This window comes from Bos taurus, chromosome 6 (assembly GCF_002263795.3).
Source record: "Bos taurus isolate L1 Dominette 01449 registration number 42190680 breed Hereford chromosome 6, ARS-UCD2.0, whole genome shotgun sequence".
NCBI lineage: Eukaryota > Metazoa > Chordata > Mammalia > Artiodactyla > Bovidae > Bos > Bos taurus.
In genome coordinates this window covers 10,686,423-10,712,505 of record NC_037333.1, presented here as the reverse complement: position 1 = coordinate 10,712,505, position 26,083 = coordinate 10,686,423, and the positions used below count along the sequence as shown (strand labels likewise).

General features: G+C 38.2%; 1 protein-coding gene across 1 annotated transcript in view; it reads right to left on the bottom strand.

Annotated features, from left to right (window-relative positions):
• NDST4 (N-deacetylase and N-sulfotransferase 4) overlaps positions 1-26,083 on the bottom strand; it is a 277,966-nt gene that overhangs the window by 86,623 nt on the left and 165,260 nt on the right. Inside the window, exon 5 of the mRNA NM_001192673.1 lies at positions 25,088-25,216. Coding sequence (NP_001179602.1) covers positions 25,088-25,216 — 129 coding nt within the window. The remainder of the gene's footprint in view (positions 1-25,087; positions 25,217-26,083) is intronic.

Here is a 26,083-nt window from a genome sequence, read left to right as displayed (position 1 = left end):
ATTTTCAAAATTCACTTATCAAAAATTTTCTCTTCTGGGAATATTCTGGGATATCTCACCCTTCAAAAATAAAATATTAAATAAATATATAATTTAATGTTTTATCTTAATCATCATGATGACTATGAATAATGCATGTTGAGGATGAAGAGGCTGTTAGGTAATTTGTTACATACAGGCTGACATGACATCAGGATTAGAGTCTTAAAATATCTCAACCACTAAGACTTTTATGAAAGCTACATTTCTAATTTATATTAATTCAATGGCCATTCAAAAATTTATTTGTTAACATAACACCAAGTTCCTTGGGCAAATCCTTACTCATTAGTAAAGACAATCTAATGCATTAGTATTAAATGAAAAGGTTATTGAGATGAGTGGCAAGATACATCATTAAAATGCCAGAAGAGTTGCTAATATCTCATTTGAAATGTAGATTTTGTTTTGAATTTTGACTTAAACAGTTTGGCTTCTAGAGAGCTCTTCTTGGTTGGCATAAGAATTATTCCAAGATAGATAATTCCTGGACTATTGTAAGGGGATGGTATTTGCAGCTGTATTTATTAGCTTATCTTGTCTGTTAAACATTTATGAGCTGGTTCTTTATCATCCAAAATGGCAAGGGAGCAAGAAAGATGAGCTGGGGAAAAGATACTATGAGACCTTGTAGACACTAAAGAGATATGATCATGGGTACAGATCCTGTGTCACAATGCCTTAAATATGCAAGAGCACTTTCTCTTCAGACCGACTCAAAAGCTTGGTGAAGAAATAGGGGGGAAATTAAAGGTATCCAATGAAGCATAAACTTTAGTATGTGAGCAAATCGGAAAGTCATCTCAGTCATCCATGTCCTTAATTTCTCAACACTTCCATTTCAGGAAATGAATATCTCTATTAGAAGAAAAAAGAGGCCCTAAAACATCACCATATTTCAATATTATGACAATCATTCAGAGACTGGGTTTTGTGTCTATGTGTGTGTAGTGACTTGTTCTTTGTTGTAGAGAAAATGAGATTTTCCTTGCAATTACTAATAAGACATAGCAGTTTGGATAATATTCCTAAATATGAGAAAGAAATTTTGCATGTTATTGAATCTATTCTACTGCTCTGTAGATAGATCATTCAGTACCATAACTTTATATGTCATCTTGATGACAATACATCTTACTATTTCAGATATTACAGACAGAGCTCCTGAGCTGTAGCCAAATAACAAACAGATAATGTGGATGCCTAAAGTATATATCAAAATCAACTTATCAATAAATGTACTCTTAATAGGCCTTTTCCCAACTGGCTCCTCTCTCAATATTCCCCATCTCAGTAAACATGCTTTCATCCATCTACATTTACTTTTTTAAGAAGATAACAATCATCCTCTCAGAATTAGTACCATCCTGGAGCATCAGGAAGTTGAGATGGGGAGGACTCAGATTTCCAGTTCACACTTTTAATGCTAGCTTTTGAAAGGCAAGAGCAACTGCTTGTTTCCCTTTAATGTTTCATCAAATTATTTTGCGCTCCTGGCATCATCAGGTGGAGAACAGGTAACTTGTACTCAGACAGAAGGCAGGTAAGAAGAGAGGCATTTTTATGTCTGCTCCTATAATTTCTCCTTTACTACACATGTTGATCTGATTTTTATTTTCAGGAAGATCCCCTGGAGGAGGAAACAGCAACCCATTCCAGTATCTTTGCCGGGATAATCCTACCCACAGACAGAGGAACCTTGTGGGCTAGAGTCCGCAAAGAGTCAGACATGACTGAGCAACTGAGCAAGCATCCAAATGAATTTTTTAAAATGAAGAAAAATATTGGATATAAGATATTGCTTAGCAAAAGTGTTAACTATGAACTCGAAAAGCAAGATTCTCCAGTAAACTGGTAAGATGAACCTCCCTTGAAGGCAACTGTTCTCCCTAGACTCCCTCTGTTCTCAGGGGCTCTCCAGCAATCAAAAATACATAGCCTCTGCGCAATGTTCTAAGAACAAAGAACAAACCACAAAGCTGTGAGATCTCCAAGAGGGAAACTGTAAAGCTTGGTCAATGCCATAGCAGAGCCAGTGAACTAGTTGTACTTAAATTTGGTTTTGTTTGTTAATGGATCAGTATTTTCCCCCCAGTGACACCAAATAAGATGCACTGAGGTTAATAAGTCTAATTAAAGAAATATATATATACACATACACACACAAGACATTAGATCTTCCCTCATAGCTCAGTTGGTAAAGAATCCGCCTTCAAGGCAGGAGACCCGGGTTCAATTCCTGAGTCAGGAAGATACCCTGGAGAAGGAAATGGAAACGCACTCCAGTGTTCTTGCCTAGAGAACCCCATGGAAAGAGGACCCTGGTGGGCTACAGTCTATGGGGTCACAAGGGTTGGACACAGCTGAGCAACTAAGCTAACACACACTCACACGTAAGATATTAAATCTATTCCTTTTAGTCATCTGTTTAACAGTCAAATGTGCAAAAATTACACATTTGTGATGTGTAGTGAAAAAGTCCTCCTTTTTATCATTAAAATTATAAGTTAAAAGTTACTTTTCTTGGGTAATGGCAGTCTAACAGATTTCTTTCTGTTTTTCTTTAACACAGAAAACATTCCATTAAAGATATTAGGTGAAATATTACAAAGCCTGTGTGTTTTTCTAAATATAAGTTCATTTTAAACTCTACTTTATTGGTTGTTAATTGGAATCTATTATTTTTATCATTATAAGTGACATTAAATGTCAGTGGATAGTATAAAATTACAGTATGTTTTCTGTGGTCTAATAATATCTTGATTTTAGAAATAAATGTGTTGAAGCTCTTAATTAAAGAAAACAGAAGAAGAGGGAAGGTGGAAGGGACAAGGAGGAAGGGAGGGGGAGGGAAGGGAAGGAAAAGAGGAAAGAAGTAAAGAAAGAGAAGAAAGAAAAAAGAAAAAAAACCCACAAAGACTATGGACACAACATTAAGTATTTCCACTTGTTACACGATTTTAAAATTAATTTAAAAAGACTAACCTTCATAAATTCTGAGGCTGTTCATTTTGCAAAGCATCCTAGGGAGAAAGGACAGCACATACTGTTCATCTCTTGTACCAGCATCCTCTTTGTGAGCAAAGGACTAACAGGATTGGTTTCTGGGCTCTTTGAAATGAGGATGATTTTTTCAAAAGTTCTAGCAAACTCATGGTGTGATTAAAATAAAAGGCGATCCTTTCTCAAAGAAGAACATGTTGATGGAATAGCTTGAATATTAAGAAATAAGAATATTAGCATTGTCTCTAAATCTGAGCATCACATCAGTCAGTGTCCTTTTGAATGATCCATAAAAACTTGCACAAAGCAGCCCCAGCCCTCTGCTCACCTCATTTCCTCTCTTTACTCTTATCCCATCCTCTTTGTATTATTTATTTTTTTTCCATCCCCTTTTCTTTATATAACTCCGGTTCACTATCTCATTAGATTCCTCACAGGGTGAAACACACTTCTCCTTCAATGACACTCAAAACTCTATACATTCTGTTCAGCTTGAATGTCATATCACCCTTGAAGACTTCTGATTTTTTTCACTCAGTGATAATCTCCCCTCTTCTGTGTTTCTATGCCTTTTGTGATCGCACAAAAGCCATATCCACATTTTCTGTTGTATGTTTGTTTCTTCCACCAGTCTGTGAAGACTGCACTCTTGTCTTCTTATATCTCTGGCACACTAACCACACTTAATAGGTGTTTATGAATGAATCAAGGAGGCTACAGCTGAGAGGTGGGCAAGGAATTTTCCAAAATACAGATACAGATAGATGTATATCTGCGATAAATGTGTTCAGCCCTGGAAGTTGATGTAATATAGTTAGTTATTGCTGTTAAAATCACTCTATCACAAAAAGACAGATTTTCCCCAAGTTATTATTTTGAACAGTAGTCTAACTTGGAGAGACACTGAACTATACTGCTGAAAGAATGTGGGTAGAATCTGTCCTCCCAACAGAAGTAGAAGAGATTAAGAAGCGGTGGCAAGAATACATAGAAAATAATTATACAACAAAGGTCTTAATGAACAGGATAACCACAATGATGTGGTCACTCACCTAGAGAAAGACATCCTGGAATGTGAAGTCAAGTAGGCCTTAGAAAGCATCACTACAAACAAAGCTAGTGGAGGTAATGGAATTCCAGCTGAGCTATTTAAAATCCTGGAAGATGATGCTGTGAAAGTGCTGCATTCAATATGCCAGCAAATTTGGAAAACTCAGCAGTGGCCGCAGGACTGGAAAAGGTCAGTTTTCACTCTGATCCCAAGGAAGGACAATGCCAAAGAATGTTCAAACTACAGGACAACTGTGCTCATTTCACATACTAGTAAGGTTATGCTCAAAATCTTTCAAGCTAGACTTCAACAATATGTGAACTGAGAAGTTCCAAATGTACAAGCTTGGTTTAGAAAAGGCAGAGGAATCAGAGATAAAATTTCCAACATCCCTTGGATCATAGACAAAGCAAAAGAATTTCAGAAGAATACTTATTTCTGCTTCATTGACTATGCTAAAGCCTTTGATTGTATGGATCACAACAAACCATGGAAAATTTTTAAAGAGACAGGAATACCGAACCACCTTACCTGTCTCCTGAGAACCCTGTATGCAGGTCAAGAAGAAACAGAATCAGACACAGAACAATGGACTGGTTCAAAACTGGGAAAGGAGTATGACAAGGCTGTATATTGTCCCCCTGTTTACTTAACTTACATGCAGAGTACATCATGCAAAATGCTGGGCTAGATGGCACACAAGCTGGCATCAAGACTGCTGGGAGAAGTATCAACAACCTCAGATATACAGATGACACCATTCTAATGGCAGAAAGTGAAGAGCAACCAAAGAATTTCTTGATGAGGGTGTAAAAGAGAGTGAAAACAATGGGTTAAAACCCAACATTCAAAACACTAAGGTCATGGCATCCGGTACCATTCAGTTCAGTTCAGTTTAGTCCCTCAGTCGTGCCGACTCTTTGTGACCCCATGAATCACAGCACGCCAGGCCTGCCTGTCCATCACCAACTCCCGGAGTTCACTCAGACTCACGTCCATCGAGTCAGTGATGCCATCCAGCCATCTCATTCTCTGTCATCCCCTTCTCCTCCTGCCCCCAATCCCTCCCAGCATCAGAGTCTTTTCCAATGAGTCAACTCTTCACATGAGGTGGCCAAAGTACTGGAGTTTCAGCTTTAGCATCATTCCTTCCAAAGAAATCCCAGGGCTGATCTCCTTCAGAATGGACTGGTTGGATCTCCTTGCAGTCCAAGGGACTCTCAACAGTCTTCTCCAACACCACACTTCAAAAGCATCAATTCTTCAGTACTCAGCCTTCTTCACAGTCCAACTCTCACATCCATACATGACCACAGGAAAAACCATAGCCTCGACTAGATGGACCTTTGTTGGCAAAGTAATGTCTCTGCTTTTGAATATGCTATCTGGTTGGTCATAACTTTCCTTCCAAGGAGTAAGCGTCTTTTAATTTCATGGCTGCAGTCACCATCTGCAGTGATTTTGGAGCCCCCAAAAATAAAGTCTGACACTGTTTCCACTGTTTCCCCATCTATTTCCCATGAAGTGATGGGACCAGATGCTATGATCTTCGTTTTCTGAATGTTGAGCTTTAAGCCAACTTTTTCACTCCCCACTTTCACTTTCATCAAGAGGCTTTTTAGTTCCTCTTCACTTTCTGCCATAAGGGTGGTGTCATCTGCATATCTGAAGTTATTGATATTTCTCCCGGCAATCTTGATTCCAGCTTGTGTTTCTTCCAGCCCAGCATTTCTCATGATGTACTCTGCATATAAGTTAAATAAACAGGGTGACAATATACAGCCTTGACAAACTCCTTTTCCTATTTGGAACCAGTCTGTTGTTCCATGTCCAGTTCTAACTGTTGCTTCCTGACTTGCATACAGATTTCTCAAGAGGCAGGTCAGGTGGTCTGGTATTTCCATCTCTTTCAGAATTTTCCACAGTTGATTGTGATCCACACAGTCAAAGGCTTTGGCATAGTCAATAAAGCAGAAATAGATGTTTTTCTGGAACTCTCTTGCTTTTTCCATGATCCAGCAGATGTTGGCAATTAGATCTCTGGTTCTTCTGCCTTTTCTAAAACCAGCTTGAACATCAGGAAGTTCGCAGTTCACGTATTGCTGAAGCCTGGCTTGGAGAACTTTGAGCATTATTTTACTAGCATGTGAGATGAGTGCAATTGTGTGGTAGTTTGAGCATTCTTTGGCATTGCCTTTCTTTGGGATTGGAATGAAAACTGACCTTTTCCAGTCCAGTACCATTACCTCATGGCAAATATGAGGGTAAAACGTGGAAACAGTGACAGCTTTTATTTTCCTCTTCTCCAAAATCACTGTGGATGGTGACTGCAGCCATGAAATGAAAAGATGAAAAATAAGACAGACAAGTCATAGACAATGACTGCAAAAAAGGCCAGGCAACCATTCTTTGAGGTGGTGACTTTTGACCTGAGACATGAGAGGCAGTAGACATCAAGGTTAACAAATTCCTGGAAGTAACCCTTATAAGCAAAAAGGATGCAAGCACAAAAGCCCTGAAGGGCAAACGATCTTGGCATCTTTGAAGGACTGTGTGGAGACAAGCATGGTGTGGTTTGAGTGGAACTTGGCCAATGCAGAGAAGCCAGCAGAAGGCCAAGTCATGGACCAGAGTTTGAATTTTATTCTGAGATTAAGTGAGAAGACTTTGAAGGCATTTAAGAATGACCACGACATTTGTCTGTGTTGGATTTAACAATATCATTCTGACTGCCCTTGGGAATAACAGAGTTGGTGGCCAGAATGGTAACAGTTCTCTGGAGGAGAGATAAGGGGGCCATCATCGGGAAGTGGAGAGAAAAACACTAATTGGAACATACTTTGAAAGTAGATGGCTTCCCTCATAGCTCAGTTGGTAAAGAATCCACCTGCAATGTGAGAGACCTGGGTTCAATCCCTGGGTGGGGAAGATCCCCTGGAGAAGGGAAAGGCTACCCACTCCAGTATTCTTGGGCTTCTCTTGTGGCTCAGCTGGTAAAGAATCCACCTGCAATGTGAGAGACCTGGGTTCGATCCCTGGATGGGGAAGATCCCCTGGAGAAGGGAAAGGCTACCCACTCCAGTATTCTGGCCTGGAGAATTCCGTATATTGTACAGTCCATGGGGTTGCAAAGAGTTGGACATGACTAAGAAACTTTCACAGAGAAGGCAATGGCAACCCACTCCAGTACTCTTGCCTGTAAAATGGACGGAGGAAATGAAAATGCTCCTCCTGCCATGGACGGAGGAGCCTGGTAGGCTGCAGTCCATGGGGTCACTAAGAGTTGGACACAATTGAGCGACTTCATTTTCACTTTTCACTTTCATGCATTGGAGGAGGAAATGGCAACCCACTCCAGTGTTCTTGCCTGGAGAATCCCAGGGACAGTGGGGCCTGGTGGGCTGCCATCTATGGGGTCGCACAGAGTTGGACACGACTGAAGTGACTTAGCAGCAGCAAGCAACTTTCAAATTTTTTCACTTTCAGTTTTTTGAAAGTAGAATTGACGGTATTTATTGATAGATTTCGGAGAAGGCAATGGCACCCCACTCCAGAACTCTTGCCTGGAAAATCCCATGGATGGAGGAGCCTGGTAGGCTCCAGTCCATGGGGTCACTAAGAGTCGGACACGACTGAGCGACTTCACTTTCACTCTTCACTTTCACTCATTGGAGAAGGAAATGGCAACCCACTCCAGTGTTCTTGCCTGGAGAATCCCAGGGACCGGGGAGCCTGGTGGGCTTCTGTCTATGGGGTCACACAGAGTTGGACACGACTGAAGTGACTTAGCAGCAGCAGCAGCAGTGGCACTGATAGATTTAGTCATTCAACAGATATACAACATGACCTACAGTGAGCATCAATGTGCAAAACGAATGTCTCCTGATATTACTTGGGAATATGCCTGCTCTCTACAAAATCATTTCTAAAGCCAATCATTAGATTGAGTTAATAACTCCTCACACTGTAAGTCACTATCACCGTACTTCCTATGAATGGGTGTTTTTCTAAAATCTAAATTACTAAAGATTCAAGAATCATTATAAGCTATAGCGTATATTTTTTAAGGTGTATTCAGCAAAAGATGGAATAGAAGATGATTTCAATTTGGGGCATTGTGATGTGTTTAAAGTTTCTTTTTTTATTTCTTTAAATAGCTCATAATTTCTAAAATCTTTGTGTTTATGATCATAACATTGCAGCCCATGTAGAAAAGTCTACCTGTATTGATTTGATTGCTTGAGCAAGTTATTTAAGTGAACTACAGAATGGACTTCTGAAAAGAAATTGCAAGAGAACGGCAATTTTCAAGTCACATCTTTTATTCACATTTAGTTTGAAGGTGTATCTATGTGTGAAAAAAAGTTTAAGTGGCTATAATAACAGCTTCAAGAAGGAGCACAATTCTGCTACTTACACTTTATACTTTGAATGACATTATTGGATACCTTAAATTGGCTTAAAAGCGACAATTGTAAATCAGGGAAACACTTCATGCTTGATATCTTATCTTTTACATTGCTTAAGCTAGTAATTTTCATACAGGGCTAAACTCCCCATGAACCCTATTCACAAAAACACAGTCTTTCATGAAAAGTAAATCTCTTGGATCCTTCTCTAGTTTTAGTTAATGTTATCACTGAGAGGTTTGAACACTGACTGTTTTGTTAGGCGTGAAGTCCAGTGAAGACAGATCTATAGGGTCAATGCTGGCAGACATGAAAAGTGTCTCCCCATTGTAATATGTAATGAAAGTCAGTCTAGAGTTTTGCATTTGGTTTGTGGGTTTGGGTTTTCTTATTTCTAATAAGTTCAACTCATTCATCTAAATTATCTGTAATTATGTCTCATTTGGGAAGGTCTTCCATTTTTCATATCATTAATTTTATGTACTAAACACAGAGATTGCTGTAATTCTATAATACTCCTCATCTGAGCACAACAGTCAGTGTTGGAACATAAAATATATCAAAGTATGGACCTAGTGTTTCTAGCAGAGCTCCCTATTAACCAAAAAAAAAAAATAATAATAATAATAAAATAAAATAAATAAACAAAAGGCCTTAAAATCAGCAAGGCCAGCAACAAAAACAAAAACCTTTGGCAAAAACATCTGAGGTACTTTGGTAGACAACAAAATCAAATTAAAACAAAACAAAACAAGTCTTGACCAACCAAGCAAGCTCTGCATTTGATGACACAGTTTGCTTCACTGGAATAAAGAATAATGATGGATATTTTATTGTTTAAAATTAGCTCAGAAGGCACAATAAAGTGACAATCAAGAACATTTTCAGAAGTGAAGCCTATAATAAAATAAATACCTTTGTAAAAGAGAATGCATTTATCACATGATTTATGTGTTCTAGCAGGGAGAAACAATCAAGCAAATTCACACTGTAAATAAACTCAGGGTTTGCAGTTTGCTAACATCCTCAAATATATTTGATAATAAAAGTGATATATACTTCCACTTTCTCAAATAAGAATTACTTCCAAATTATTTACATTTTCTCTGAAAAAAAATCCAACACTAGTTTTTGTCACATCTCATACTCCCTCTAAAGGAACCAACATTAGTTTCCTCATTTCATTTACGGACAGAGAAATTCTGAAGCACAGAGAAACTACACAACTTTTTCTTCAGTATTTAGCCAGCCTGGAAAAATAAAACAAGAACTTCTGAGTTTGGTGAATACATTTACATTCCTGCTGTTCATCTGATTTTACAAAAAGAGAGAGAACTAGCTTCCTCATCTTTCCATCCTTGCCTCTTCTTTTTCCTTCTCTTTCTTCCACATTTGCCCTCTGCTCTCATTTCTTTTCCCCGCTTCCTTTTTCTATTCCTTCTTTCTCCTTTCCTTTCCCTTTTCTTCTGAAGCAATTTAAACAACTCATGTGAAATGATGGCATGCAGTCGACACAGGTAGTCTGATGATATAATTTTTATGTACTGTCTTATTGAACAGTTGCCTGTTGAGGGAATACTTGTTCCTGAGGGTACATTCAGCACAGGTGAGGGAGATGACATTCACTAAACATAAAGCTATTTACCATTGTGAGCAGTATTACACACGTGGCTCTTTGTATATATTACATATTCACGTAGCAGTGAGAGCTCACCTGTGAGGGGATCCAGGTGAGGAAGAGAAATCAGAGATAGAGTCTGAGGGAAAACAGTGAGGTGAAGTCGAGAGTAATGGGAATAGAAAGCCAGAAAGAAAAACACCAATACAGTATGCTGCTGCTGCTGCTAAGTCGTTTCAGTCATGTCCAACTCTGTGTGACCCCATAGAAGGCAGCCCACCAGGCTCCTCTGTCCCTGGGATTCTCCAGGCAAGAACACTGGAGTGGGTTGCCATTGCCTTCTCCAATGCTTGAAAGTGAAAAGTGAAAGTGAAGTCGCTCAGTCGTGTCCGACTCTTAGCGACCCCATGGACTGCAGCCCATGGGATCCTCCATCCCATGGGATTTTCCAGGCAAGAGTTCTGGAGTGGGGTGCCATTACCTTCTCCGCCAATATATACTAATGCATATATATGGAATTTAGAAATATGGTAACGATATGCGAGAAGGCAAAAGAGACACAGATGTATAGAACAGCCTTTTGGACTCTGTGGGAGAGGGAGAGGGTGGGATGATTTGAGAGGGTAGCATTGAAACATGTATAATATCATATATGAAATGAATCGGCAGTCCAGGTTCAATGCATGATACTGGTTGCTTGGGGCTGGTGCACTGGGATGACCCTGAGGGGTGGTATGGAGAGGGAGGATGGAGGGGGGTTCAGGATGCGGAATACGTGTACACCCATGGCAGATTCATGTTGATGTATGGCAAAACCAATACAATATTGTAAAGTAATTAACATCCAATTAAAATAAATAAATTTAAATTAAAAAAAAAAGAAAAGTACTGTAGACATTAGAAGGAGTGTGTATCCAAGGCCCTAACCTGTCAGCTAGAATTATAAATCAAAATATTATTTGGGTCTATCACTTCCTTGTTTGAATTCCTTTCCTCTTCTTTTGTGACATGTCATACAAAAATTTCCATGATTTTATTTACCTACTCTTAATGACTTTCGGAGAAGGCAATGGCACCCCACTTCAGTACTCTTGCCTGGAAAATCCCATGGATGGAGGATCCTGGTAGGCTGCAATCCATGAGGTCATTAAGAGTCAGACATGACTAAGCAACTTCACTTTTACTTTTCACTTTCCTGCATTGGAGAAGGAAATGGCAACCCACTCCAGTGTTCTTGCCTGGAGAATCCCAGGGATGGGGGAGCCTGCTGGGCTGCCGTCTATGGAGTCACACAGAGTCGGACACGACTGAAGTGACTTAGCAGCAGCAGCAATGACTTTACCTTCATTTTGTACTCTTGCAAAACACAAACATTTATAGCTCCCAAAATTGCCATGAGCATTTTACCCTCTGTGACCCTGTACACCTTTCCCCTCTACTGCTGCAAACTCCCATTCCCTATTTCTACCTCACTAGCTCATTTGTCTGATGAGTCCCTACAATGCTCAGCTCAAATACCAACTCCTCTGGATTGGTATTTGAGGATTTGAAGGATTCCCAGGCCTTCCTTCATGGATTTATACACACACATCAATATCCACACAACAGAACTGCTTTTTGGTGAACACATCACGAAGATCTCCTTGAAAAAAATCAAACAGTTGAGATATAAATAGTAGCCAAGGTTTAACACTCTAAGCAACTGATGACATTCTAACAACTCACCATAAATTAAGCACCACATTCCCAATTATTTTTATCAACAAGTAATACATTTGAGAGTTTATGAATCTCAAAGAAGCATTTAACAAATTTAGTGATAGACACCTTTGTTCATCTGATAAGACTATATGGATGAAAATGACAAGACTTTTTAATTCTTCAGTGGATATCAGTAAGTTTAATATCTATATAATATTAAATATCCTTATTATATCAAAATTATAAGCCACCGATGGAAAATCTAAGACAAAATAATTTGGTTTTCTAAAATAAAAAAAATGAAAATAACATGTTTTAGAAAATAATTTGTAGTTTTATTTTCATAATATCTGACTCTGAGGAGCAGCCAGAGGAAAAGTACAAATAACGAAAATGAAATAAAATAAAGTGATCCAAAATGGTCTTTCTTCAATGTACTTCAAATTTTAAAAATAAATCAATATTAAAGAAAGAAACAAGACACTGAAATATCTAGGTGTTATATAATTTGTGGGGGAGAAGAGAGAATAAATGGTGGGGTGAAAACTCACAAACCAAAAAAAAAAACCACACACAAATCAGTATTAATTTTGTGGACTCCCACAGAATGCACCTACTTTCTTATTATCTCACTAGCCACCAAATCATATAAACACTAATACAGAGCGATTTATTTTTGATAACCACAAATTTACTGATTTTGCTTTCAAAGAATCCTTAACTTATTAAGAACATTATGTATGTAATACTTATCTATTATAAGCCTCAAAATAGGAGAAATCTATCGACTAACATTTACACAAATAGGAGGTTGTATTTTTTGCTGTTGAAAATTTATTTATGTAAAAGAGCTATTCCACAATCTTTCATAACATGCTTTGGGAAAACTAAATTATCCAGTTACACAAGATGAAACAGACTTCCCCCAATAAAATAATGCTGCTTTCATTTCTTTTTCTAGGGAAACAGAATTGAAAAAAAAAACAGTGCAATTTTATGGATTTGTTCATGATCTAGAAATATATTGGAATGTAAATTGTATCCCATCAGGACCTGTAGGAACCGCTGGTATAGAAAGATGCATGTCTACATAATAATAGCAACCTTTTCCTCATTTGATGAGAAGACAGAGTTCAGGGCTAGGATACAAACTATTCTGGTCTTTTGTGGTGGCAAACTTTACATTCTGAAATACTAATTGCTAAGTAAATTTGACTGCAAAAAAAAAAAAAAAAAAAAAAACATGCACTATTCCCAAATTGGGAGAAAGCAAAAATTTCTCGGCATTCTCTAAAACGTTATACTAACTCTGATTCTGATTTTCAGTGTAGACAAAAACAAAACAGTATTATCTGTAGTGAAGCCATGGATATTAGCTGACTCCATATTCTGCAACATTCCTACTGTGAGTGTGAATCGTTGCAGAAGTGAAGATTCATGTTCTTTTGTAAAGGTTAGTCTTGCAAATCTTTAAGTTTTTTTTTTTTTTTTTTTAAAGACCAAACGAAAAACTGATAAAGGGAAAAAAAGAGGTTACTATAGGTCTTTCAGTAAGTGGAAATAGAATTTTCCACAATCTATATACTCTACAGGAGTCCATTCTTCTCACAGTTGGTGGCAGTTCTCCCAGGCTCTAAAGCCTCAGAGCTCCAATACCATTAATTGCTTCAAAAGTTCCTGCCCAGATAAGAGGCACATTTCACTGTAGTAGAGCAGTTAGAAGTTAATTTATTATTCTTTAATAAATACTGCTGGAACATATGTCAATATCTTCCATGATCCTGAGTTAGAAATATTAACATATTATTTTATAAAGAAGTACATTTTATGTTCGTGTGTGCTAAGTTGCTTTGATTGTGTCTGATTCTTCGTGACGCTATGGACTGTAGCCTGCCAAGCTCCTCTGGCCATAGGATTCTCCAGACAAGAACACGGGAGTGGGTTGCCATGCCCTCCTCCAGGGGATCGTCCCTGATCCAGGGATCGAACCCATGTCTCCTGCATTGGCAGGTGGGTTCTTTGTGTGTGTGCTAAGTCACTTCAGTTGTGTTCGACTCTTTGAGACCCTGTGGACTATAGCCCACCAAGCTCCTCTGTCCATGGGATTCTCCAGGCAAGAATACTGGAGTGAGTTGCCATGCCCTCCTCCAGGGGGTCTTCCTGACTCAGGGATCGAACCTGTGTCTCCTGGGATTCTGGCATTGCAGGTGGATTTCTTTTTTGCTGAGCCACCAGGGAAAACCAGGTGCAGTTCTTTACCACTTGGAATATGCGTTTGCTTTGTTCTACATGAAATATCTGATGGTTACAATGTTCTATAAAGCACAGCATTCATAGGAAATCAAAATTATCAAAGAATATTTGGATGTCTTGAGTATTAGTAATCTGTAATGCTTTATAATTTTCTTTAAAAAAGCTGTGGGATATTTTGTGCATTTTATTTTGCTGTGCTGCATATGTTTCTGTGAATTATCTTACATATCCACTTCCATATTATTTTAGGATTTAAAAGAACTTAAAGCTTAGTTCAGCTTAGTTCATGTTGATATTTTCCTAAGCCTTGCAGCTGTCTTTAATCTATCTGAAAAGCGATCACTAATTCATAATGTACTGCACCTGCTATTAGATTCCATGAATTTGGAGACTGATATACACAAGAAAGAAAAGCTCATTAGCCAGCCTAGGTGTGTGAAGGTTCAGGAGACAGTAGTGGGGAAGTACATCATTGCAGTTTCATTATACTCTACTGGCAACTGCAAGTACACCATTCTTTCAGGCTCATATTTTTTGTTCACCTGGATTTGCAACAGGCCAAAATCAGACAAAGGTTAGTGAGTCTAGGCACTGCTCTGGACTTTGGATGATGCAGTGGATTTCGTGGCTCCAGTACTGCCATTTTAAAGCCTTCTAGAATCAGAGAATATTTAGATATATCTGTCAAGAAAACTTAGAAAATTCTATTTTCGTATTGTTCTTTGTGGAGCACAAAATTAAATGAGTTATAAAAATATTAAATCCAGCAAGGCATATTCATTTTAAGCTTTTATAGTTAGTGATGACAGCAACTGACAAGACTCCAGGCTTCCTCTACTACAGTAAATTGTTGCATAATTTATGGGGTGGTGTCTTGACTTGAATGATAGTGGGTTACCTGGTGTAAGCTGTTTCACCTCACACATGATTAAATTATATTTCTTCCTGCCTGTACAAAGATTATATTGAAAATGCAGGAAGAATTCGGCACTAGGGAAATACATGTTAGCATTTGACAAGTGTGGAACAGTGCAGGAAAATATCAATATGTGATGAGGTCATGATGGAATCTAAAAAAAAAAAAGCCAGGAGAAAGTTATCTGAATGTTAAGTGGACAGATGCTTAGCTATTCTTTTGAAATGTCATTCAAACAGCTTTCATTTAATTTTCATTTTTTTACATTAATCTGGGCAAAACCAGTTGGTATCTAAGGAAATCAAGAAACCCCAATTATTGCAGTTTGCTGAATCAAAAGATCTAATGGGCAACAATAACAGGAGTTTATATATGAGTCAAGATGTAAAAATATATTCCAATTTCCATGTTCTGCTTTATGGTGTATTAGAAAATAATGACATATATTTTAAAATGTGTAAAACTATGAGAACAGCATGGCAGCTAGAATCAAAATGAAATTTAAAAAAAACATTGAACATGCATAAAGACAAATATTAGAGACTTTTGAGCACAGGCTATATACAGGTCTGTTCTAGAGAAGGGCAACGCAAAATAATGTGAATTCCTAAAGTGGAAGCCAGACAGAGAAAGCAGCTACAATAGTCTTAGTGTGGTTCAGGCCTTTTTGACTGCAGAACAGAGTTGTGAAAGTTATAAACCAGGAAAAACAAAACACAAACAAACAAGGGGGTAGAACTTTTCAAGGATATTTAATCCAGTCCCATTCCTCAAGGCAATAAGGAAGAACTCTATAGCTTTTGATTCTATTTTAAAGTACTCTAGAGAGGGAAATTCCAGGATATTCCCTCATATACCTTTCCCAGCTTTTATTATCCTCATAGGATGTGTACATACAAATGAATCCAGAAACTATTCAATCAGTTCAAATGATCTGCTAAATCTGGCAGTAATACTTCTTTCAGGATACTAATGATAGAAATTTCTTCCTCTTCTACTTCCTTCAATACATCTATCAGTGAATATCTTCTCATTTTATATAATTTTTTAATTCTTTTGCTATTGTTTTTGTTTAGTTATTAAGTTGTGTCCGACTTTTTGTGACCCCACAGACTGTAGCCCCCCAGGCTCCTCTGTCTATGGGATTTCCCAGACAGGAATGTTGGAGTGGGTTTCCATTTGCTTCTCCAGGGGATTTTCCTGATTCAAGGATCAAACCCATATCTCCTGCATTAGCGGGAGGATTCTTCACCACTGAACCACCAGAGAAACCCTTAATTCTTATTGTTGATGTTGTTTCACTAAGTTGTGTCCAGTTCTCTACAACCTCATGGACTGGAGCATGAGCTAGAAGCCTGGTGGCTTCCCTGTCCTTCACTATGTCCCTGAGTTTGCTCAAACTCATGTCCATTGAGTCAATGATGCTATCCAAGCATCACATCCTCTGTTGCCCCCCTCTCCTTCTACCATCAATCTTTCCCAGCATCAGGGTCTTCTCCAAATAGTCAACTCTTCGCATCAGGTGGCCAAAGTATTGGAGCTTCAGCTTCAGCATAAGTCCTTCCAATGAATATGCAGGGTTGATTATTAATTCTCTTACATGTTGATAAACTGCCATTTCCTTTTTCCTCTGACCCTACTATAACTAAATATGTAGTGCTGGTTTGTAATATGTAAAATTAAACCTACTTCATATTTTTTATGTTTCATAATGAAAAATATATACCTATGTCTAAACTGGATAAGAACAGAATTACACAGTTTTAGCATCAGATGAGATATTAAAAGTAATAGATTTGACATTCCTACAAAATTTTTGTTTATACAGCTTCAATGACAAGAAACCAAATATGTCATGAGGCAGTCCATACAATTTACTGGCAGATTTAATCTATATTTATATAATATTTATACTTAAATAATTCTGGAATTTATGCACTATTTTCTTTGAAAGTAATTTTGGGGCTTTTTATTATTGCCTGTTAAATTTCATCTTGCTAGATTTGGTCTGTAAATTCACTGTGCTATGTATACTAGGTATTAACATTATGATCTGATGTATTTACCATCACTGCCACCTTTGTGTCACACTATCTTATCCTTATCCATCCGTTCATTAATATGTTGAAAACCCAACACTAAGGACAAAAATCTATGGATCATTTACAAATCCTCAAAGAGAATCACTATGCAAGAGAGATGCCACAATATAAGGTGTCTATAGTATTTCCAGGATGTGAAAGTTTAGGTCATTATTGAAAAATGAAATAAGGTGAGATTGGTCTTAAATCTTTAGAGTTTATACTAACGCTATGATCACTTATTCTACTTATAAGCCCCCAAGACATTGGTTTTCCATGTTCAAAATCAGTTCAAATAGTAGGTAGGAGAAGTGATCATCTTTCTCTATGATTTCATGGATGTTGATTGTTTCTACTGAAATCATATCTCCCTAAGGGACTTTGATACATTAAAAAAAAATGAAGTCATAGAATCTCCTTTGGGAACAGGCTCTGTGAGGATACAAATAGTCTTTAGAGTCAACATATCAGTGAACTCATGTTGAAAACATACATTCACATCACTGAATTTGTAGGCATTTTTTCTTCAGCATGGTTTTGATGAAAAAGAATAAGGAGATACTCTTTACTCTGACAAAGAATTAAGTGGAAATTAGAGAAAAAGGAGAGACCAGAGGAGAAGACTGGGTATCAGTATTACTTTATTTCTGTTTTCTTCTTTTCTCATTTTCCTTCCAGAAGGCTTCTTCTTTGCCAGTCTTGCTGAAACCACCTAACTTAAAATAGCCATTAATCAAGCAGTCTCAGTACTTATTTTCTGGATGTCAATGAAGGACTATTGATCACAGCAGATCAACTCTCAGTTCAGTTCAGTCACTCATTCATGTCCAACTCTTTGCGACCCATTGACTGCAGCACCCCAGGCCTCCCTGTCCATCACCAACTTCCGGAGCCTACTCAAACTCATGTCCATCAAGTCGGTGATATAATCCAACCATCTCATTCTCTGTCGTCCCCTTCTCCTCCAGCCTACAATCTTTCCCAGCATCAGGGTCTTTTCAAATGAGTCAGTTCTTTGCATCAGGTGGCCAAAGTATTGGAGCTTGGAGCTTCAGCTTCAGCATCAGTCCTTCCAATGAATATTCAGGACTTATTTCCTTTAGAATGGACAGGTTGGATCTCCTTGCAGCCCAAGGGACTCTCAAGAGTCTTCTCCAACACCACAGTTCAAAAGCATCAATTCTTCAGCACTCAGCCTTCTTTATAGTCCAACTCTCACATCCATACATGACTACTGGTAAAACCATAGCTTTGACTAGATGGAACTTTGTCAGTAAAGCAATGCCTCTGCTTTTTAATATGCTGGCTAGGAAAGCTGAGCACAGAAGAATTGATGCTTTTGAACTGCAGTGTTGGAGAAGACTCTTGAGAGTCCCTTGGACTGCAAGGAGATCCAACCAGTCCATCCTAAAGGAGATCAGTCCTGGGTGTTCATTGGAAGGACTGATGCTGCAGCTGAAACTCCAATACTTTGGCCACCTGATGTGAAGGGCTGACTCATTTGAAAAGACCCTGATGCTGGGAAAGATTGAGGGCAGGAGGAGAAGGGGACAACGAAGGATGAGATGGTTGGATGGCATCACTGACACAATGGACATGGGTTTGGGTGGACTCTTGGAGTTTGTGATGGACAGGGAGGCCTGGTGTGCTGCGCTTCATGGGGTCGGAAAGAGTCAGACATGACTGAGTGACTGAACTGAACTGAACTGAGGTTGGCCATAGTTTTTCTTCCAAGGAGCAAGTGTCTTTCAATTTCATGGCTGCAGTCACCATCTGCGGTGACTTTGGAGCCCCCCAAAATAAAGTCTGTCACTGTTTCCATTGTTTCCCCATCGATTTTCCATCAAGTGATGGGACCAGATGCCATGATCTTAGTTTTCTGAATGCTGAGTTTTAAGCCAACATTTTTACTCTCCTCTTTCATTTTCATCAAGAGGCTCTTCAGTGTTTCTTTGCTTGTTGTCATAGGGTGGTGTCATCTGCATATCTGCTGTTATTGATACTTCTTCAGGCAACCTTGATTCCAGCTTGTGCTTCATCCAGCTTGGCATTTCACATGATGTATTCTGCGTATAAGTTAAATAAGCAGGGTGACAATATACAGCCTTGACATACTCCTTTCCCAATTTGGAACCAGTCTGTGGTTCCATGTCCAGTTCTAACTGTTGCTTCTTGACCTACATTCAGATTTCTCAAGAGGCAGGTCAGGTGGTCTGGTATTCCCATCTCTTGAAGAATGTTTCATAGTTTGTTGTGATCCATACAAAGGCTTGGTATATTCAATAAAGCAGAAGCAGATGTTTTTCTGGAACTCTCTTGCTTTTCCGATGATCCAATGGATGTTGGCAATTTGATCTCTGGTTCTTCTGCCTTTTCTAAATTCAGCTTGAACATCAGGAAGTTCACTGCTCATGTATTGCTGAAGCCTGGCTTGGAGAATTTTGAGCATTACTTTACTAATGTGTGAGATGAGTGCGACTATGCAGTAGTTTGAGCATTATTTGGCATTGCTTTTCTTTGGGATTGGAATGAAAACTGACCGTTTCCAGTCCTGTGGCCACTGCTGAGTTTTCCAAATTTGCTGGCATATTGAGTGCAGCACTTTCATAGCATCATCTTTTAGGATTTGAAATAGTTCAGCTGGAATTCCATCACCTCCCCTAACTTTGTTCATAGTGATGCTTTCTAAGGCCCACTTGACTTCACATTCCAGGATGTTTGGCTCTAGATGAGTAATCACACCATTGTGGTAATCTGGGTCATGAAGTTGGTTTTTGTGTAGTTCTGTGTATTCTTGCCACCTCTTCTTAATATTTTCTGCTTCTGTTAGGTCCATAACATTTCTGTCCTTTATTGTGCTCATCTTTGCATGAAATGCATCACTTCTGGTGCCTCTCTAGTCATAACAGGACACAGCTACAAAAAATTCCAAGCTTACAGTATCTTTACTTCATTCATCACTTTCTTCCCTCTTCCTTTGTTTCCCATTTTATTTCACTCCCTTCCTGTCTGTTCCCATCTTCATTTCCTCATTTGGTGTGATGGTTAAGTTTGTACCAACTTGACTGGGCCACAAGTTATGCAGCGCAAACGTTATTCTGGGTGTGTCCATGAGGATGCTTTTGATGAGATTAACAACCAATTGGTCAACTGAGGAAAGCAGATAAGGTGGGTGGGTCTGATCTAATCTGCTGAAGGCCAAATAGAATGAAAAGTCTCACTCTTCTGTGAATAAAAAGGAATTTCTTCTGCCCCATTGCCTTTGAACTGATTACTGTGTTTTATTTTCTTTTAACCTGCCTAAGAACCTGAAGTGAAACACTGGCTCTTCCTGGGTCTCAATCCTGTCTACTTTGGGGCTAGAACTACACCATCAGCTGTTCTGGTTCTCAGGCTAGAGAACTTCTACGAAAACTATACCATCAGCTCCCCTGGGACTCTAGCTTGTTCACTGTAGATTTTGAGACTTTCCAAATTCCTTAATCACATGAGCAAATTCCTTGTAATAATTCTCTCCCCCACCCATCCTCTTAGTTCTGTTTCTTTGAAGAACCCTGATTAATATATCTGATAACTTCTGCTTATGCAGCTCTAGAACTAAGACCTGTTTTTTTTTTTGTTTTTTTTTTTTTTAATCTGGGTTCTGTCAAATGCCACCCACAGTGTGTCTCCCTAGAGAGCTGGGTAGCCTCTACTTGGATTGCCTATGACTACACTGTTCATGTTTTGAGCAGCATTATTCCTTACTCCCATATCTTTGTGGACTGCTATTTGTCTGATCCCAGCTTCATATCACTGTACATAGAATGACTTATATTATCCACACTGTTAATCATCTCTAACATTGCTCCTTCTTATTTGTCTATCTGGGTTTCTCGCTTTTACTCATGAATCCTACTTTAAGATCACCATTAGTTCACAATGATTAAGTATAGTTTGTTATTGGATTCTAGAAATCTCCTGAAAACTCCCCTCTTTCATTGTTCTATTTCTCCTGCAATTAAAATAACTTTGGTTGGCAATGATTAGCTTTTTAAGTGAGGTTAGTGTTATTTTGTCAGTTTATAGCAAGTGCTACAGGTATAAGTGCCAAATAGTCTTCCATCTTATTTAAAGGACCAGCTATTACCCTCTGAGTAACGATTTATGCATGCTTGCATCCTGTCACTTCAGTTGTGTCCGACTCTTTGCAACCCCATGGACTGTAGCCTGCCAGGCTCCTCTGTCCATGGGATTCTCCAGGAAAAAATACTGGAGTAGGTTGCTGTTTCCTTGTTCAGGGGATCTTCCCAACTCAGGGATCGAACCCAGGTCTCATGTCTCCTGTGCTGGCAGGCGTGTTCTTTACCACTGTCAAGGGCCAACTGTTAGTCTGTGAATGATGCTATATATGGAGTGCTAAATTCAAAGTTTTTGAAAAGCAGAGTTATAAATACATCTCTTTAATGGCAAGTAGCCCCATGGGCACCCAGGTGGTAAATATCAGTAACAATCAGACCTTGGGGCTAGAGGTTCATGGGAGGGAATCATCATTGTTCTGATGCTTATCCCTTCCCCTGAAGAGGGGACAAGGGCAGATTTGGGGTTGGGAGTATACCCCAAAGTGAAAACAGTATGAAGATGTGACCCTTGCTTCTATGAAGATCAAATTCTCAATTAATGAGGGAAGGAGTAAAGAGAAAGATTTCCCATATTTGCTTTCACTCACATTCACATGTATATATCAACTCTCAAAAATATTTTGTGATGTTATTGATTCTTTTAAGTCTCAGTGAGCTTGAATTAAACACATACAAAATGAAGTATCCAAAAGGAATACTTTTGAGGAACACTAAAGATTGTCTAGTTTATAAATTTGTCTTACAGGAGAGCAAACAAGTTTTGAAAAATAAAATTTCTTACTAAAATCATAGAGCATCCAAGCTATTCCCCAGTTTAGTGGAACCCCAACAAAAAAGACAGTTCTGTTTTTTTTTTTTTTTAATTTTTTTTATTTTTAAACTTTACATAATTGTATTAGTTTTGCCAAATATCAAAATGAATCCACCACAGGTATACATGTGTTCCCCATCCTGAACCCTCCTCCCTCCTCCCTCCCCAAACCATCCCTCTGGGTCGTCCCAGTGCACTAGCCCTAAGCATCCAGTATCGTGCATCGAACCTGGACTGGCATCTTGTTTCATACATGATATTTTACACGTTTCAATGCCATTCTCCCAAATCTTCCCACCCTCTCCCTCTCCCACAGAGTCCGTAAGACTGTTCTATACATCAGTGTCTCTTTTGCTGTCTCGTACACAGGGTTATTGTTACCATCTTTCTAAATTCCATATATATGCATTAGTATACTATATTGGTGTTTTTCCTTCTGGCTTACTTCAATCTGTATAATAGGCTCCAGTTTCATCCGCCTCATTAGAACTGAGTCAAATGTATTGTTTTGTTTTTAATAGTCCTGCAGTTTGAAGAAGTTTGTTGATTACTCATACTCAGATAAAGCGCTCATTCCCCATACTCAAAGTCCTTCAAGCTAGGCTTCAGCAGTACATGAACTAAAAACTTTCAGATGTACAAGCTGGGTTTAAAAAACACAGAGGAACCAGAGATCAAATTACCAACATTCATTGCATCATAGAGAAAGCAAGGGAATTTCAGAGAAAAGCATCTACTACTGCTTCACTGACTATGCTAAAGCCTCTGATTGTGTGGATCACAACAAACTGGAAAAGTCTTAAAGAGATGGGAATACCAGACCACCCTACCTGCCTCCTGAGAAACATGTATGTGGGTCAAGAAGCAACAGTTAGAACTGGACATGGAACAACTGACTGTTTCCAAATTGTGAAAAGAGTACATCAAGGCTGTATATTGTCACCTTGCTTATTTAATTTCTATGCAGAGTTCATCATATGAAATGCCAGGCAGGATGACTCACAATCTGGAATCAAGTTTGCCAGGAGAAATATCAACAACCTCAGATATGCAGATGATATCACTTTAACTGCAGAAAGCGACAAAAACTAAAGAAGCTCTTAATGAGGATGAAAGAGGAGAGTGAAGAAGCTGGCTTAAAACTTGTATCATTCAAAAAGCAAAGATCATGGCATCTGGCCCAATTGTATATGGCAAATAGAAGAAGAAAAAGTGGAAGCAGTATCAGATTTTATTTTCTTGTGCTCCAAAATCACAGCATACAGTGACTTCAGTCATGAAATTAAAAGATGCTTGCTCCTTGGAAGGAAAGCTGTGACAAATCTAGATAGGGTATTAAAAAGCAGAGACATCACTTTGTCCACAAAGGTCCGTCTAGTCAAAGCTATGGTGGTTCCAGTAGTCATATATGGATGTGAGAGTTGGACCATAAAGAAGGCTGAGTGCCAAAGAATTGATGCTTTTAAACTGTGATGTTAGAGAAGATTCTTCAGAGTCCCTTGGACTGCAAGGCAATCAAACCAGTCAATCCTAAAGGAAATCAACCCTGAATATTCATTGAAGGACAGATGCTGAAGTTGAAGTTCTAATATTTTGGTCACCTGATGGGAAGAGCCAACTCATTAGAAAAGATCCTGATTCTGAGAAACACTGAAGGGTAGAGAAGAGGGCAACAGATAGCATCACCAACTCAATGGACATGAATCTGAGCAGACTCTGGTAGATGGTGAAGAACAGGGAAGCCTGGAGTGCTGTAGTCTCGAGTCTCAAAGAGTTAGACACAACTTAGTGACTGAATGACAACATGCATTTTTGCCCCCATTTCTCAACCCCTTCAATCCAATTTACAAGTTTTCATCTATACACAAGCTAGGTTTTTATTTCCTTTCTTAATGGGTTACAAATAGCATATACATGATCTAAATTTATTTAAACATACCTGGAGCTTCAACAGAGACAACTGAAACATAGTTTTGTTTAAAACATGAATCATTTTCTCTCAGTGTGAACATTTCTTACCCAAACAAGTTAGACACAGCATACAACTCACTATTTCACATTTTCTTGTGTGCAGTGGGATGTTAAAAAAAGGACATGCCTCTCTAAAACCTCAGAAATGGAATCTTTAAGGGAAAAAATGGAAAAAGCTGAAGTAATTGCAACATTATCTAGTGACAATATATTCCCATATTGCTATACTTTTCCACATATAATTGGAAATCAAATTGAAAAACTCTGAATAATCAAAGGGCACAGCTAAAAGGGACAAATTTTCTAGCTTTGATTCCAAATAAAATTAACAAATATTTTAAAAAGAAGCCTCAGATGACCCTAGTATATAAAGATAATGCATAGTTATGTATTTTTATATAGAAGGAAATGGCAACCCACTCCAGTATTCTTGGCTGGAATTTATATGGGCAGAGGAGCCTGGAGTGCTACAGTCCATGGGGTGACAAAGTCTCAGACGTAAGTGAGGAACTAAATACAAACATCGTGTATTTTCAATGCAGCTTTTCATTGTGATCATTTTTAGAGATGGCAATATGTATGTCTACTGATAGACATACTACTACTTGAGCTAGAAGCAGATTCAACTTACAGACAAAATACACACCACTATATTGTGAATGTTTTTGGATGTACTTAGTCATGTCTCTTTGTGACCCCATGGACTGTAGCCCGCCAGGTTCCTCTGTCCTTAAAATTTTCCTGGCAATAATAATGGAGTGGGTTGCCATTTCCTTCTCCTGAGTTTCTTCCAGACCAAGAGATCGAACCCACTTGAATTGGTATCTCTTGCTAGACAACTGTATATATGTCTTTACTACAATTCAAGTATAAGAGCCAACACTGAGATATTAGCTTACATTTAATTGTTATAGTCAACACATGGATCCTAACAAATCTGTACTTTTCTTGATTGACATTTATTAAGGAAATTTAATAATTTGGAGATATAGTCTAATTTCTCTCTAGTATTTACCATCTACTCTCTTGTGAGAAGGTTGACAATGGAAACAAAATGAAACATATATTTGAAAGGTCTGATATTATTGTGAAAAGCATAAATAGGATACTTACTGGGTTTAGAAGGATTGTGAGGAAAAGTTCACCTCCTCTGATACTTTTATCCAGTTCTTGGGGGCCTCCTGGATACTCTTTGTAGAAAATAGTGTGTGTGAACAACCCACAGGTCTGTCGAGGGAGGACCTGAGAAAAAAGAAAAAGCAGCATATTGACATGACTTAATTAAAAGTTCCATTGATGTGTCATGACTTCAGAGTCTGCATATTATCATTCCTATTGGAGTTTCCCAGTGGATAAAGCCAAAATCTTACTGTAATCAAGAGTTGACACTGATGTAATTATGTAAATATTAAGACAGCTGCCCAAAGTCATAGGACATATACGTTACAACATTTTCATTCATGCCTACAAATTTCACCTACCAGCTGAGTTATATTACAGAATTGATTAAAGAAAAAAAAAAAAAAAAGGCTTCTTAGGGTTAACCTAATTCAAATATAGAGATTCTCCAAGGTTACATTTTTCATGGTATTAGATCGCTTTTTCCCTTGATCCTGAAATACAGTTTACATGTACTTACATCTCAGAGTCCTCAAAACAATGAGTTTTCATCAGCCTCACCACTCTGTTTTGTTTTTACTACTCTGAATTAAAGTTTTAATCCCAGTAATAGTCAAATTATCTAATGATTGCTTCTGGCATGTCTTGTGCTTAATTCTGTTGTAACTCAGAATGTTCAACAGAGAAAGTGAATAGGTAATTTTATTCCAAAAACTTTGTATTGAATAATAAACCACTTATAATCTAATGGGGTTGAGGACATGTATTCAATTGCACAGAATAACTATTTATTCTTTGCTTAATTTTCATAACAGGTTTTATTAAAACCAAGGTAAATGAAAATACATAGTGCTGACTTAAAGGAATGTTTCTATTTAATAATATAGCAAATGGTCACACTACTCAATTAAGGGAAAACTGCTTTCACTCTGATCTGCATTTGTATCAGGGTAAAACTTTTAATATCTGCTGGATTTCTATGGACATCAA